A 14,077-nucleotide genomic window follows, 5' to 3' on the forward strand; every position below is an offset into this window, starting at 1 on the left:
CGTTCCACTGAGGCACCCGAGTAGGTGGTGAGGGTCCTTTCTGGTGGTCTAACATGCTAAGCTGGGGTGAGCTGATGTATTCAAAAAATGTTAAGTATATAAGCCAAGCAACAGTAATAGAAAAGCACTGTGATAATATAAGCACTAACATTGGAAAAATGAAGGTCAGAAGAAAAAAGCGAATAAAAACAAAACCCAGATTTCAAACACAAAAACCTGCAATGAAAGCAAGCAGTCGGTCTTGTAGGATTCTAATGAATTGCCCCAGACAAATTATTTGGCGCAAAAACCTTGGAGAAGTAACATACCCTTTGAACTATGTCAGAGAAATGAGCAAGAATTTTGTATCTGGCAGGATGCTGATGGAAAAGCATGAAGAACTGAGAGCCAAACAGGAACAATCTCCTCCAGAGGACTTTCCTAGCAGGGGCAAGAAAGCTCATCACATGGCTTTTGCAGCCTGAATTGCTGCTAGTAAAGTCCAGGGTAAGGAAGCAAAAAGGGCCTTTGAATGGTATCCACAGATGTTTAATTCATCCGCCTGGAAAGATGTTCAAGTCCCAGGCACACACATGTGGAAGGTCTAGGTATCTCTCTGCCAAGGCGCTCCGGAGCTGAACCTGGTCTCAGGGCAGTACAAGGATAAGGGCCAATCAGGGAATAGGGATGGAATGGCCAAGGGCCATAGGAACAAGGGAAGTGGTCAATGGGGTTGAACAGCTTTCAGGGAAGCTTCTTGTGTCTCCCTAACCTAGGAGATGCCCCCCAGGGTTCCCATAAATGGCAAAGGCAGTGTTTGCACCAAGGAGGAAGAGAGCAGGAAGGAAAAATATTTGTAGGCAGTGCATGACAAAAAATTTATTTCAAATTGTTCTTTAACCGGTAGAAACCTTGAGAGAAACTTGTCTTCAGGGATCCAAAGACAGCTCATCATTAATGGGATGGGATCCATGTGATCAGACAACACTGGACCAAGTGCTATAGGAGTTATGAGAAGAAATTATCAGGTCAGGGAAAAATCCATAGGGATAGGATTGAGGCTGTTCCACAGAAAACCAACATAAGCAGCAAAATGACATTTTTCAGGAGGGATAAAATATGTATTATCCAGAACTAAACCACATGCTTTCCTATTTCTAATGGTACTTTTCTTGATTCTTTGTAAACAAGAACCAGCTGAAGATGGACCACCAGAAACAGTGCAACCTTCCCATAGCATCTGCCTAATACTTAACACGTTCTTGGCCTCAGTTTACAACAGAAAGACAGGTTGTCCTTATGGCAACAGTCCTCCTGGGTTGGTAGATATTGTCAGGGAGCAGAATAGTCCCCCTGTTATCCATGAGGAAGCAGTCAGAGACCTACTGAACCACTTAGATGTTCACAAATCTATAGGACCGGAGAGGATTCATCTTAGGGTGATGAGGAAGCTGGAAGATGAGCTTGCAAAGCTACTGTCCATCATTTACCATCAGTCCTGGCTCACCAGGAAGGTCCCAGATGACTGGAAGCTGGCCAATGTGACGCCCATCCACAAAAAGGGCTGGAAGGAGGATTCGGTAACTACAGGCCTGTCAGCGTGACCTCGGTGCCCAGCAAGATTATGGAACAGATCATCCTGAGTGCCATCGCTGTCTTGGTTTGAAAATACAGGTGTCTCCTAAGGAAGGCAGGACCCTCCCCTGAAATGGAAAAGGTAAACCCCCTCCCTCCGAATTGTTATAATTTTGAAATTAAGGGGCTCTCAGGAAAAGATAAGGGAGCAGGAATAACAGTTCTTTATTAGAGAAGAAAATTTAAAAAATAAAAAAATAAAAAAATGCAGTAATACAAAACAAGACTGACAGAGTCAGAATAAGACCTGACACCCTGTTGGTCAGGGTGTTGGTAGCAGTCCAATTGAAATGGTGGCTGCAGTCTTCCTGGAGTGACAGATGTGGTTCTGTTGAAGCAGTGATCCTGTAGAAGAGTGTAGGTTTTCCTCTGAAGGTCTGGTGGTGGTGTAGATGGGCCTGGTCTTCCTCTGGGAATCCAGTGGGAAAGGGCTGCTCCTCTGAGAATCCAGTGGAAAAGGCTGGTTGTGGTCTTCCAGATCTCTGATTATATCCAGGTAGGAATGCTTGGCTCCTCCCTCTGGGCAGAGCATTTCACAATGGGATGATGTAATTTTATCAGTCATGTAGTGAAACTCAATGGCCCATTAACAGAAGATATCTCCTGGAGGGAGGATTGGTTATGGAAGAGATAAAGTAAACTGCCCAATTAACAGAAGATAACTGCCCCACCTCTAACAGATGGCAATAGAATACACACCCCCATTTCTAATCTAAGACAATCACACAGCACCTACAGGATGGCCAGGGGATCAGACCCAGCCAGCAAGGGTTTAGGAGGGGCAGGTTGTGCTTGATCAACCTGATCTCTTTTTATGACCAGGTGACCTGCCTGGTGGATGCGGGAAAGGCTGTGGATATTGTCTACCTGGATTTCAGCAAGGCCTTTGACACCGTCTCCCACAGCATACTCCTGGAAAAGCTGGCAGCCCACAGCTTGGACAGGTTCACTCTTTGCTGGCTTAAGAAGAGGCAGCATGGCCAGGCCCAGAGAGTGGTGATGAACAGGGTTGCATCCAGTTGACACCCAGTGACTAGTGGTGTCCCCCAGGGATCTGTGTTGGGGCCAGTCCTGTTTAATATCTTCACTGATAATCTGGACGAGGGGATTGAATCCACCATCAGTAAATTTGCACATGACACCAAGCTGGGAGCATGTGTCAATCTGTTGGAGGATAGGAGGGCTCTGCAAAGGGACCTGGGACAGGCTGGATAGATGGGAGAAGCCCAACAACATGAAGTTTAACAAGTCCAAGTGCTGGGTCCTGCACTTTGGCCACAACAATTCCCTGCAGCACTACAGGCTGGGGACAGAGTGGCTGGACAGTGCCCAGGCAGAAAGGGACCTGGGGATACTGGTTAACACCTGACTGAATGTGAGCCAACGGTGTGCCCAGCTGGCCAAAAAGGCCAATGGCATCCTGGCCTGTATCAGGAATAGTGTAGCCAGCAGGAGCAGGGAGGTCATTCTTCCCCTGTACTCGGCACTGGTGAGGCCGCACTTTGAGTACTGTGTCCAGTTCTGGGCCCCTCAATTTAGGAACGACGCTGAGATGCTCAGACATGTCCAGAGGAGGGCAACGAAGCTGGTGAGGGGCTTAGAACACAAGCCGTATGAAGAACGGCTAAGGGAGCTGGGGTTGTTTAACTTGGAAAAAAAGGAGGCTCAGAGGAGACCTTATCACTCTGTATAACTACCTGAAAGGTGTTGTAGTCAAGTGAGGGTTGGTCTCTTCTCCCAGGCAACCACTGTCAGAATGAGAAGACATAGTCTTAAGCTGCACCAGGGCAAGTTTATGATAGTCATTAGAAAAAAGTTCCTCAGTGAGTGATTGGGCAATGGAATTGTCTGCCCAGGGAGGTGGTGGAGTCACCATCCCTGGATGTGTTTAAAAAACGACTGTACAAGGCACTCAGTGCCATAGCTTAGTTGATGAGGAAGTGTTAGGTTAGGTCATAGGTTGTACTTGATGATCTCAAAGGTCTTTTCCGACATAGTTCATTCTGTGATTCTGTAATACACTTAATGATGAGAAGTTCAGGAAGGGACAGCATAAATTCTTATCACAACATGGAAACCCTGAAAAGAAAACAAAGCATCTGAGAAGACCCACAAGGTTCTTTGCCAAACTTGGAGAAGTGCTGAAACATCTTTGAGGAGTGTTGGAAGTAATAATCATGTATTCGAGTAATGGAAATCTCGTAGACTTATGAAAATTTAATCAACAGATTTAAAGATGCTGAACTTGCAATATTACAACCTTCAAAACTTGGTAAAATCCACTCAAAACGCTACCAGATTATAACCGTGTTGTTCTGGCAGTGAGAATGGGATGCCTTTCTCGGGTGAGGGCAGAGGCCGCGGAGCGGAGGGTGAGCGCCAAACTCCGGTCGTGCTCGCGCTCACCCCTGCGCTAGTCGGACGTCAAGGTCCGGGCGGGGAAGGGGCGGGCCCGACCGTGCCCATCGATGGGGGCGGGCGCTCTGCTCTCGGCTCCTCTGTCCTGCCTCTCGGCTCTAGATTAGCGAAACTGGCGACGTGGGATATTCGCCGGCTCGGCCTCTGCGCCTGCCTCGCCCGCCGAGGTGAAGCCGGGACTGGGAGCCGGCCGCCGCAGCGTCTCCGCGGGCCAGACGCAGAGGGCCGCGGCGCTGTCCTGGACAGCTCCGCCGGCGTGGTGAGGTGAGGGGCGGCGGCGGGAAGCTCCAGGCGGGCGGTTGGGCGGTGGGGCCATGGCGCTGCGGGCCCGGGCGCTGTACAACTTCAGATCGGAGAACCCGGGGGAAATCTCGCTGCGGGAGCACGAGGTGCTGAGCCTCTGCAGTGAGCAGGACATCGAGGGTTGGCTGGAGGGTATCAACAGCCACGGCGACCGCGGTCTCTTCCCGGCCTCCTACGTGCAGGTGATCCGCGCCGCCGAGACGTCGCTACCCGCCCCTTACGCCAACCTGCCTGCCGGCGGTTTAGAGCCGCTGCTGCCCCCCGCCGCCTTCAAGCCGGCGACATTAGAGGCCCCGCCGGGGGCGGCGCCTGAGCCCTTCTTGCTGTCCCCCGCCGCCGCCGCCGGGTACCCTTTCCTGCCGTCGCCCTACGGCGGCTCCTACCAGCTCAGCCAGGGCAGCGATGACGACTGGGACGATGACTGGGACGAAAGCTCCACGGTGGCCGATGACCCAGGCTCCCTGAGCAGCTCCTACCCCGTCTACGAGACGGCGGGCAGACGGGCCTCTGGCCACTACTGCCTATCCATGCAGTCTGAGACCCTTAGCTCCCGCAGTGGCCACTTGGCAGGCCACCTGCACCCGCCCAGCAGCAGCACCAAGAGTTTGGCCACGGTAAGCCGCAACCTCAACCGCTTCTCAACCTTTGTCAAGTCCGGTGGTGAGGCCTTCGTGCTGGGCGAGGTATCAGGCTTTGTGAAGGACGGGGACAAGCTGTGCGTGGTGCTGGGCCCCCAGGGCCCTGAGTGGCAGGAGAACCCCTACCCCTTCCAGTGCTCCATCGAGGACCCCACCAAACAGACTAAATTCAAGGGCATGAAGAGTTACATCGCCTACAAGCTGGTCTCCAGCCACACCGGGCAGCAGGTGCACCGCCGCTACAAGCAGTTTGACTGGCTCTATGGGCGCCTGGCTGAGAAGTTCCCTGTCATCTCTGTGCCCCACTTGCCAGAGAAGCAGGCCACTGGCCGCTTTGAGGAGGACTTCATCTCCAAACGTCGCAAAGGCCTGGCCTGGTGGATGGACCACATGTGCAGCCACCCTGTGCTGGCTCAGTGCGATGCCTTCCAGCACTTCCTCACCTGTCCCAGCACGGATGAAAAGACCTGGAAACAAGGCAAGCGCAAGGCTGAGAAGGATGAGATGGTGGGTGCCAACTTTTTCCTGACCATCAGTGTCCCTGCTGGCTCTGGGGCTGGCCTGGACTTGCATGAAGTAGAAAGTCAGGTGGATGGCTTCAAAGCCTTCATGAAGAAGATGGATGAAAGTGCCCTGCAACTTAATCACACAGCCAATGAATTTGCTCGGAAACAAGTCACTGGTTTTAAGAAGGAATACCAGAAGGTGGGACACTCTTTTAAGTGTCTCAGTCAGGCATTTGAGCTGGACCAGCAGGCCTTTTCGGCTGGCCTCAACCAAGCCATAGCCTTCACTGCAGAAGCCTATGAAGCCATCGGGGACCTCTTTGCAGATCAGCCCCGGCAGGACCTCGATGCTGTGATGGATTTGTTAGCACTGTATCAGGGGCATTTGGCCAACTTCCCAGATATCATCCACGTCCAGAAAGGTAACATCCTTACATGTTTTCTGAAACTATGAAGTTTTATGTTTCAGTGGTATGCACACAGATATGGAGACAAAGGGCTAAATTTGCTCTGCATCTGGCTTGCTGGCCTTGAGTTAAATCTTTCAGTGTTTACTCAGGTAAGCTGTTGCTAAAAATACAAAATACCACATCAGTGGCAATTTACATTCTGTGCCAAAGGTCTATACATTGTTGGGAATTTTATTGGTCAGAGGTTACTGTATTTGGTTGTGTATCTGAAAGAAACCACATATGCCTATACTGCTGATACATTAAATGGGCTTGTTTACAAAGCCTGAAGACAAAGTGGTTTGAAAACATCGATTACTCTTTGATGTATGTTAGTTTTATTAAATCTCTGATCTGGTAGATAAATACAAAGTAAACTGAAGATGGAGATAGTCTGGTCAACTAGTTTGTTTGAGGTGCACATGGTGGTGTGTGCATTTTTCAGTGTCAGACATTCAGATGAGATGTTTAAAGCTGCTGGCGTTTGTCAGTTCAGCCATACATGAAACTCTCTTGCTACCTTTGTAAGGATGATGGTCTGCCATGATGTTCTTAGTTGGAGTTGTTTATCCTCTGCCCTTATTATCACAAAAAGATGTTGCTCACCTGTTTTCCTTTTATCATCTTTCTAATTGAAACATGCTTCTGAGGTTCAGATTGCTGTTTGTATGATGCTTTGTGATCCACTGAAGAAAAAGGAACTCCAAATCTGAAAAAAATAATCTGCTATATAACTAGTGACACTTGTTCAGACAAATCTAAGCTTATAGCATGATATATGCGTAGATGATTTCCCAGCTGTGAAGTTAATACTAATCATATATTCACCATTATGAAAAGACTAGCACATCATTCATTCTTTTTGCTGTTATATGTGATCAGGGATGTGTGGGAATTAGAGCTGTAAAAGAGACCGAGAAATCATCATATATTCAGTACAGAAATGGGTATATGTAACAGTTATTCGATAAAATGTGCAAGTTTTTTTAATGAAAATTATTTTGGAGAATAATAGGCCCTGTTGTACTCCACAAGAGGCAGAGCTTGAATTGTCACCCATGGTGAATCAATCTTTCCTACCCTTATGTGTCATTTCCAAAATTTTTGCATCTGGAACAGTACCTTGAGTTTTATGGTAAAAAAAGATGGAAGAGTTTTTCAATAGATCAAAAAGGCAGGCTTCCAGGACATGTGCATTATTGCTGGGAAAAAGTGAGAAGGCAAAGTTGGTATAAAGTGAACAAATTGTTATTTTAAAAAAGTAAGCTTTTCATTAAAATTGCATGTTTCAAAGTCAGATTTCCATTCTTCCATCAAATCTTGAAAATTATGAGTGGAAACTTAAACAATCAATACTGTTTTGAATAGAAAAGGGAAGTGTGTAATCTAATCTTAAAGGAGTTGTTCTGTTAGTTGCTGTGTCATTGTGTTCTGATAACAACTTTAAAGTATTTTAAATTTGGAAAGAAGGATGACCTTGGTAATGCCTCGTGTTTGAGAGTAGAGAATTTTGGAGTGAGTTGTCAAATAATAATAGGATTATTTGTAAGCTTCCGAAAAAAATCAGAGGGAAAGATTTTTAATTAGATGGAATAAGACAGCAGATGATATATACTATTTAAACACTGTATCCTCAAGATTTAAAGATTTATATAAAGTTCTTCAAAGTAATATTCTTGGAGACTTTACTCTGAGGATTGTGAATAATAAGTTATGTGCTTGACTCAACCCATATTTCCTTCAATTTGCATAAGTCTGTTTCCTTTATAGTTCTGTTTAAATCTGCACTTATTGTTTAGGTTTACCATGCTGAACCAGAGAAAAATCATCTAACTGAGCTTCCACTAGAGCAGTGCATGAGCATGATGTATAAAGAGCTGATTTTGTGCCAGAGCACTGTCTTGGAACTGGTTGGAGAAATGTATTGTCAGTCTGTGTGCAGGTGTTGATGCTCCAGCACCTCTTGTCTAAAGCTGCCTTTAGCACTATTATCCCTGGTACATAATTGCCTTTAGAAAATGGCATGCTGTGTTGGTTTTGCATGGCCTCGGTTTTGGTAGCGGGGAGGCCACAGAGGGGGTTTCTGTGAGAAGCTGCTAGAAGCTTCTACCATGTCCGGCAGAACCAATCCCTGATGGCTCTGAAGATGGACATGCTGCTGGCTAAGGCTGGGCCAGTTAGAGATGATGGTAATGCCTCTGTGATAACATATTTAAGAAGAAAATCAAAACAAAGGGGGGGCAGTTTTAGTTCCAGCTAGAGAAGAGGAGGTGAGAACATGTGAGGGAAACAACATGGAGACACTAAGGTCAGTGGAGAAGGAGGGGGAGGATGTGGTTCAGGCACCAGAGCCAAGATTCCTCTGCAGGCTGCGGTGAAGACCATGGGGAAGCAGGCTGTCCCCCTGCAGCCCATGGAGGTCCATGGGGAATGCAGAGATCCACCCATAGCCCATGGGAGAGGTGCCCATGCTGGAGCAGGTGGATGCCTGGAGGAGGCTGTCATCCAGCAGGAGACCTGGTGGAGAGAGGGAGCCCCTGCTTCCAGGCTGAAGCAGCCTGTCCTTGGAGGACTGCACCCTGTGGAAGAGTGACCTACACCACAGCAGTTTTGGGAGGACTGTTTGCCTGTGGGAGGGACTCACGTTGCAGCAGTTTTGGGAGGACTGCTGCTCGTGAGATTGGAACCACGCTAGAGAAGTTGGCGGAGAACTGTCCCCCATGGGAAGGGACCTCACGGCCTAGCAGGGGAAGGACTCTTCTCTCTGAGCAATGGAAGAAAACTTCAGGTGATGAACTGACCAGAACCCCCACCCCCTGTCTCCATGCACTGTTGGTGGAAAGAAGGGAGGGGCTGGGGGAAAAAAGGTGGTTTTAAGGTCTTATTTACTTCTCATTTTCATGCTGTGTTCTTCTTAGTAATAAATGCACTTTATAGCTCTAAGTCAAGCCTATTTTGCCCTTGGAGTGTTTTCTCTCCTCATTCCAGCTGTGTGAGGGGAGGGTGAATGAACAGCTGTCGTGGATGCCTGGTGTTTGACCAGTGTCTAACCACGACACGTGTTTGAGAAACTGGTCTTTTGAGTATCCATGTTAATCATAGGAATCGTGTTAGAGCCAGGTTAAATGTTTGTTTTTATTGTTCCCTTTACAAAATAGGCAAACTGGAAGAAAACTGAAAGGAAGATGTTTTTTACTCCCAGTATATTGCTGTTTGATTACTTTAAAAAATTACTTGATACAAAGTATAACTTTTTGGATCAGATGAAAATATGAACTGTTTGGTGTTCTTGCAATGTAAGAGCTTTCTTTTAAATTTGCTAACTGTGATAGTTGTCAGAATTTGAGAATTATTGTCTGTATAGACCAAGCAAAAATCTTTGTTTTCTTTTCTAGTGTGCAACTTCTTCGTCTGTGTCCTTAGAAGTGGTAGAAACAACAAGCTGTTTGATATATTGCTTACATGGCCATGACTTTAAAAAGATGAACTCTAAAGTTAGGAGTACTTTTCCATTTTTCTTCTACACAGTGCAAATGTATTGTCCACCTGGGGCAAAACTTGAAGCATTTCCTAGACTCCATTTCTATATTGTCCTATACCTAAGAAGGACCAAAAAATAAAGGCTGCTGTGCTCAAAACATACCTATATCTGTGGGTAGAATATGACTCCCTTGTCCTGTTATAGGTTTGTTCTACTGCAGATAGTTGAGCAGGTGTTTAATGTGATTTGGAAGTATGTTTTCTGTTATTGTTATAAAATTTCAATAGCCAAACTGAATTTGATTTTTCTATCTCTTATTGTAAAGAAAGCAAGCAAGCAGCACTGGGTGGCCGGGGAGTCACCTTTCCACTCACAGCACACACCACTTACAAGTTTGGCAAAATATATATACTATTTTTAAGCCTACAAAGCATTTTCCAATGTGCATGCTTAGTCCGAATCAGCAGATATCAATAAGCTGGGATCAGCAATTTCATAATATTTCCAGGTGGTCATTGGCTTCCTGTCCTTCTTGTGGTCGTCTGGAGGGAGGCCTTAGACTGGTGTCTGCTACATGATTTTGTCAAGTGCATCAAGCTTTTTATTATACATAAGCATTTAGTTGCTTTGTTGCAATATCTCTTAGCTTTACCACAACTTCCTCTATTTTATTCTAAGCATCATTCATCTTGCTACCTCATCTCTTTTACTCTACTATACTTCTTTTATTTTGATGCTTTATTTGGCTATTGAGTCATGTCATGGTTTGAGGCTGGCACAATGCCAGTGCACCCATGAAAATATATTTTCCTCAAACAACTGCTGTGAGATGTGACCAGGAACAGAGCAGAGCAGTCTCAAGCTTAGAAATAAGAAAAAAACTTTAATCTACAACTATAATAAAAGGAACACACAGAATTCAGAATGAAAACCTTCCAAAACATTCCTCCTCCCCCTACCCAATTTCTACCAAAACACAGTGAGACAAAACCTTGGATTCTCAATCAAGTTACCACCCCTCAGATAATCAATTCTTAGTTCATCACCACCCCTCAGATAATCAATTTTCAGTTCATCAAGGGAGAGAGGACCCTCTCTTGTACCATAGGTTCCCCAGGAAACACAGTTGAAACCTCTTGTGTTTCCATGTCACACATGGCACCGCCCAGAGAAAATCTGCCTTCATGGAATCTTCCTTCCATGATACAGTGCTCTCACCACCGTTCATGGACCAAAACTGCTTATAGGGTTCTCTTTTAAGGATGCTTTGCCAAGTACCAAAAAGTAACAATTTCTCACTTTTGGGACAAAGGTCCCCCCCATTTTCACTCCCTTGGGGCTGAGGGTCTTGAGAACAGAGGTCTTCTTCCCTGAAGACAGAGGGCATAACCACACCCTCCTCATCCTTCTCTGTTCACTTCACTCCTGCAATTGGCATCACTGCAGCAGATCACTCTCTTGGTTCAAGCCATTGCCTCCCCCTAAATGCAGTTTCTGTGTTACAGGAAAAAAATGGTTCAGTCTATGGCTATAGAGGAAAAGTCCAGCCAAAGGCCACTCCATCATCTCCTCCCACCTAGGATTCTTCCTCATCTTCTTCTGACATCCTTCATTTGCTCAGACTTTCACCACACTTGCCCATTTCCTTCTATTTCATGTCTGTATCTCTTCTCATTCAAATCAAGGAGGATTAATGTTCCGCAAAGTTTTCATTGTCCAAGAAAAGGGATAAAATCTCATGCTCTACTTGCCCAGGACTCCCACAACGGCCAAGCACCTTCTCACCACACACCCCCCACCCTTCTTCTTGGCTGTGCTGCCAGCACAGGATATCAAATTTCAAGGTGGCACAGGCTCTCTCTGTCTCCCCCCCAGGGGGGCTGCCTGATGCCTCTCAGTGTTCCTCTACCCCTTCGTCCTGCAGGGGCTCCGGCCTACCTCAACCCAGGCTACATGGCTTCCCGTCCCCCACCCAGCCCGGGGCTGGGCAGGGGCAGGCCTGACCTCTTTCACCAAGCAGAACCAAGAGAGGGTTCCCCTGGGAGTTTTCTGCTTTTTAACCCCTTGTGGTCTCAGAGGCATATCCATGTCTCCAGTGGCCACACCAGGGGCCAATATTCAGATCTGACCACTGATTGGTTTGGCTACAACTTCCCAAAAAACTCACTTCCTTGTCAACCCAGGACAGATCAGAAAGTTTCAAAACTGTTCTTTGCGTCTATTTTTGACACAGCAGATACAAGCATTTGTTAATTCCATTGCCAATTGACACAAATCACAAAAACATTTTTTCACAGTATGGACTGAGAAGTGGGCGTGTCTGGGGTTTTTGCTTAATTTCTGCAACTGTTCTTCTGCAAAAAGAAAGCCAGAGGATCTCTGAGCCAGAGACAAAAAAATTCCCTCCATTCAGGCTTTATCTTTCCTCTTAGAATTATGAACCAAAGCCATGTAAGCCTCACTATTGCTTTGTCTGTGTATCAGCAGGAAAATGTGTTAATTATTGTGGTCTTTTATTGTTTTGGGGTCCAAGTCTTTCTGCCTCTCATGTTGAGGATACCATACATGATCTGAAGTGCGCCAAAAGAGGCTGTTGTTTTGGTCACTTGTGTAAAATATGTGGACCACTGGACTGTGTGAATATTTTCAAGCTGTTTATTATCTTATTAATATTGTAAGTATTTTATGAAATTGCAATAACTTTAATAGGAGGTCTTTAAAGATTCCTCACCTTCATCTTGAGCACCTACTGTTTAAGGAATGTTCTGTGAGAAAAGAAAAAGTTGAACTTCCTGCTCTGGAAGAGACAGAGGAAAGATTTGTACTCCCATATGCCAGTTGAGGACCAACTTCTATTTTAGTAGGCTTTGTCATGACCCACTGGTAGGGGATGTGACCTTCATCATAAGTTCTCATCAGGCAGAACAAAGACACCAGACCAAGGGTCAGGGAACTCATATGTTTTATTCTACAATCATCTTAACTCTGGCAACTAGCCCACTGCTTAGACTCAAAAGTGTCACGGCCAGGTAGAGGGGAGCACACACCGACACGATGTAGAATTCCAAAAAGCTCCATTTATTGTTTACAAAGCTCGCATTCTTATAATGTTTTCCTCTTCCGTACACGCGATCACGCAAAATATAATTGGAGGGTCCGCTTTGTGCACGAGGCATGCACGCGTCCTTATCAATTTCTAATTGGCTAGTTACATCTGCACAGCTTAAGCATTTTGTTTTTGCCTTGCGGTTTTCAGCATCCTGTTTTACATCTCTTGCTTGCCAGCTTCTTGCTTATCACCTCCTCATACTTAGGTTCAAGGAGAGGACGTTCCTACAGCTTACTATAAACCTGTCCCACTGCCCAAGATTGTCCCCCGACACAAAAGCTCTTGGCTAACAAGCCCTTACATTTTACAATAGACTTCTCAAAAGGTATTGGCTAACAAGCCCTTACATTTTACAATAGACTTCTCAAAAGGTATTGGCTAACAAGCCCTTAATTTACAGTACACTTCAATAAACTCTGAACTCCTGCAAAAACTTCTCAAAGGTGCTGGCTCACAAGCCACAACACACTAATACAAGCTCCCCACTCCCACAACAAACTTTTGTACAGAGTACCGGGTAGAATACGATAGCTGTGCTTTGCCCAGGCAAAGCAAGGGAGAAGAGAAATAAAAGCAGAAAAGAGAGAGAAGAGAAAGATCACCAATCCTTAGAGCTCCCATAGGTACTGCTGCATGGATAGTGTGGAGCTGGTGAAGCAAAGAAAGCAAAAGAGGGAAAAGAGAAGAGGGAAAGCTATCAGTTTCCTTTTATAATTAATCTGGTGCATGCCTCATGTAAACTAGACTTTTCACACTGTTTTATTCATGTGTGCAGAGTCAGCCCTTTGAGCCCTCCTTCAGGAGTGAGTTGGGGGGAGGGAGAGTTGATGGGGGCATGAGTCTCAAGGCAGAGCAGCAAGTTGGCTCAGAACAGTGCTGCTCCACCTCTGCTGGACCCTCTCTTCTGATCACATCTTTCTTGTAAAAGAATGTTTGAGACAAAACATGCTTTCACCTGGTCCTCCACAGGCTTGAAAAATAAACTGCACTTCTGTAATTTCTTTTGCAGAACTGGTGTATTTTTCAAGAAATGCTAATTTTAGTGGCTCTAATTTAGAGAAGAAAAGCAGCCTCTCATCTTCATTTGAAATGGATAATGCCTTTTTTTCCATGTTTTTAAGGTCTACTATGATGGATTGACCCTGGCTGGAGGCCTCTCTGTCACTTGCCTCCTCAACTAGACAAGGAAGAAAAAGTATAATGAAAGGCTCGTGGGGGAAGACAATGACAGGGAAAGATCACTCAGATTACTGTCAGACAAAACAGACTTGACTTGGGGAAAATTTAAACAGATTTGAGAAAGTGGCCTAAATGTTTTTTAAGATGTAAGCAGCAATTCCATTTCGTCTGCAGGGCAAGATTTATAAGAATTATTTTCAAAAATAACTGAATTACTCTTTTGCTTCTTGGTCACTATTTGTTAAAGTAAAATAAGATAAATGGTCTTATTTATCTAAAGCAAACTCAATTCAAAAAATGTCTACAGAATATTTAAACAATATGCTGGGAGTATTTATAGAATATTTCACAAAATTATACTAAAAAAAAATTCAATCTGG

At 45.5% G+C, this 14,077-nt stretch overlaps 1 protein-coding gene across 1 annotated transcript in view; it reads left to right on the forward strand.

Moving 5' to 3' along the window:
• Positions 1-4,108: 4,108 nt before the first annotated feature.
• The window catches only part of LOC103821029 (sorting nexin-18), a 29,206-nt gene continuing 19,237 nt past the window's right edge, over positions 4,109-14,077 (forward strand). The window contains exon 1 of the mRNA XM_050986360.1: positions 4,109-5,901. Coding sequence (XP_050842317.1) covers positions 4,347-5,901 — 1,555 coding nt within the window. The 5' untranslated portion in view covers positions 4,109-4,346. The remainder of the gene's footprint in view (positions 5,902-14,077) is intronic.

This window comes from Serinus canaria, chromosome W (genome assembly GCF_022539315.1).
Source record: "Serinus canaria isolate serCan28SL12 chromosome W, serCan2020, whole genome shotgun sequence".
In the NCBI taxonomy this organism is placed as follows: Eukaryota; Metazoa; Chordata; class Aves; order Passeriformes; family Fringillidae; genus Serinus; species Serinus canaria.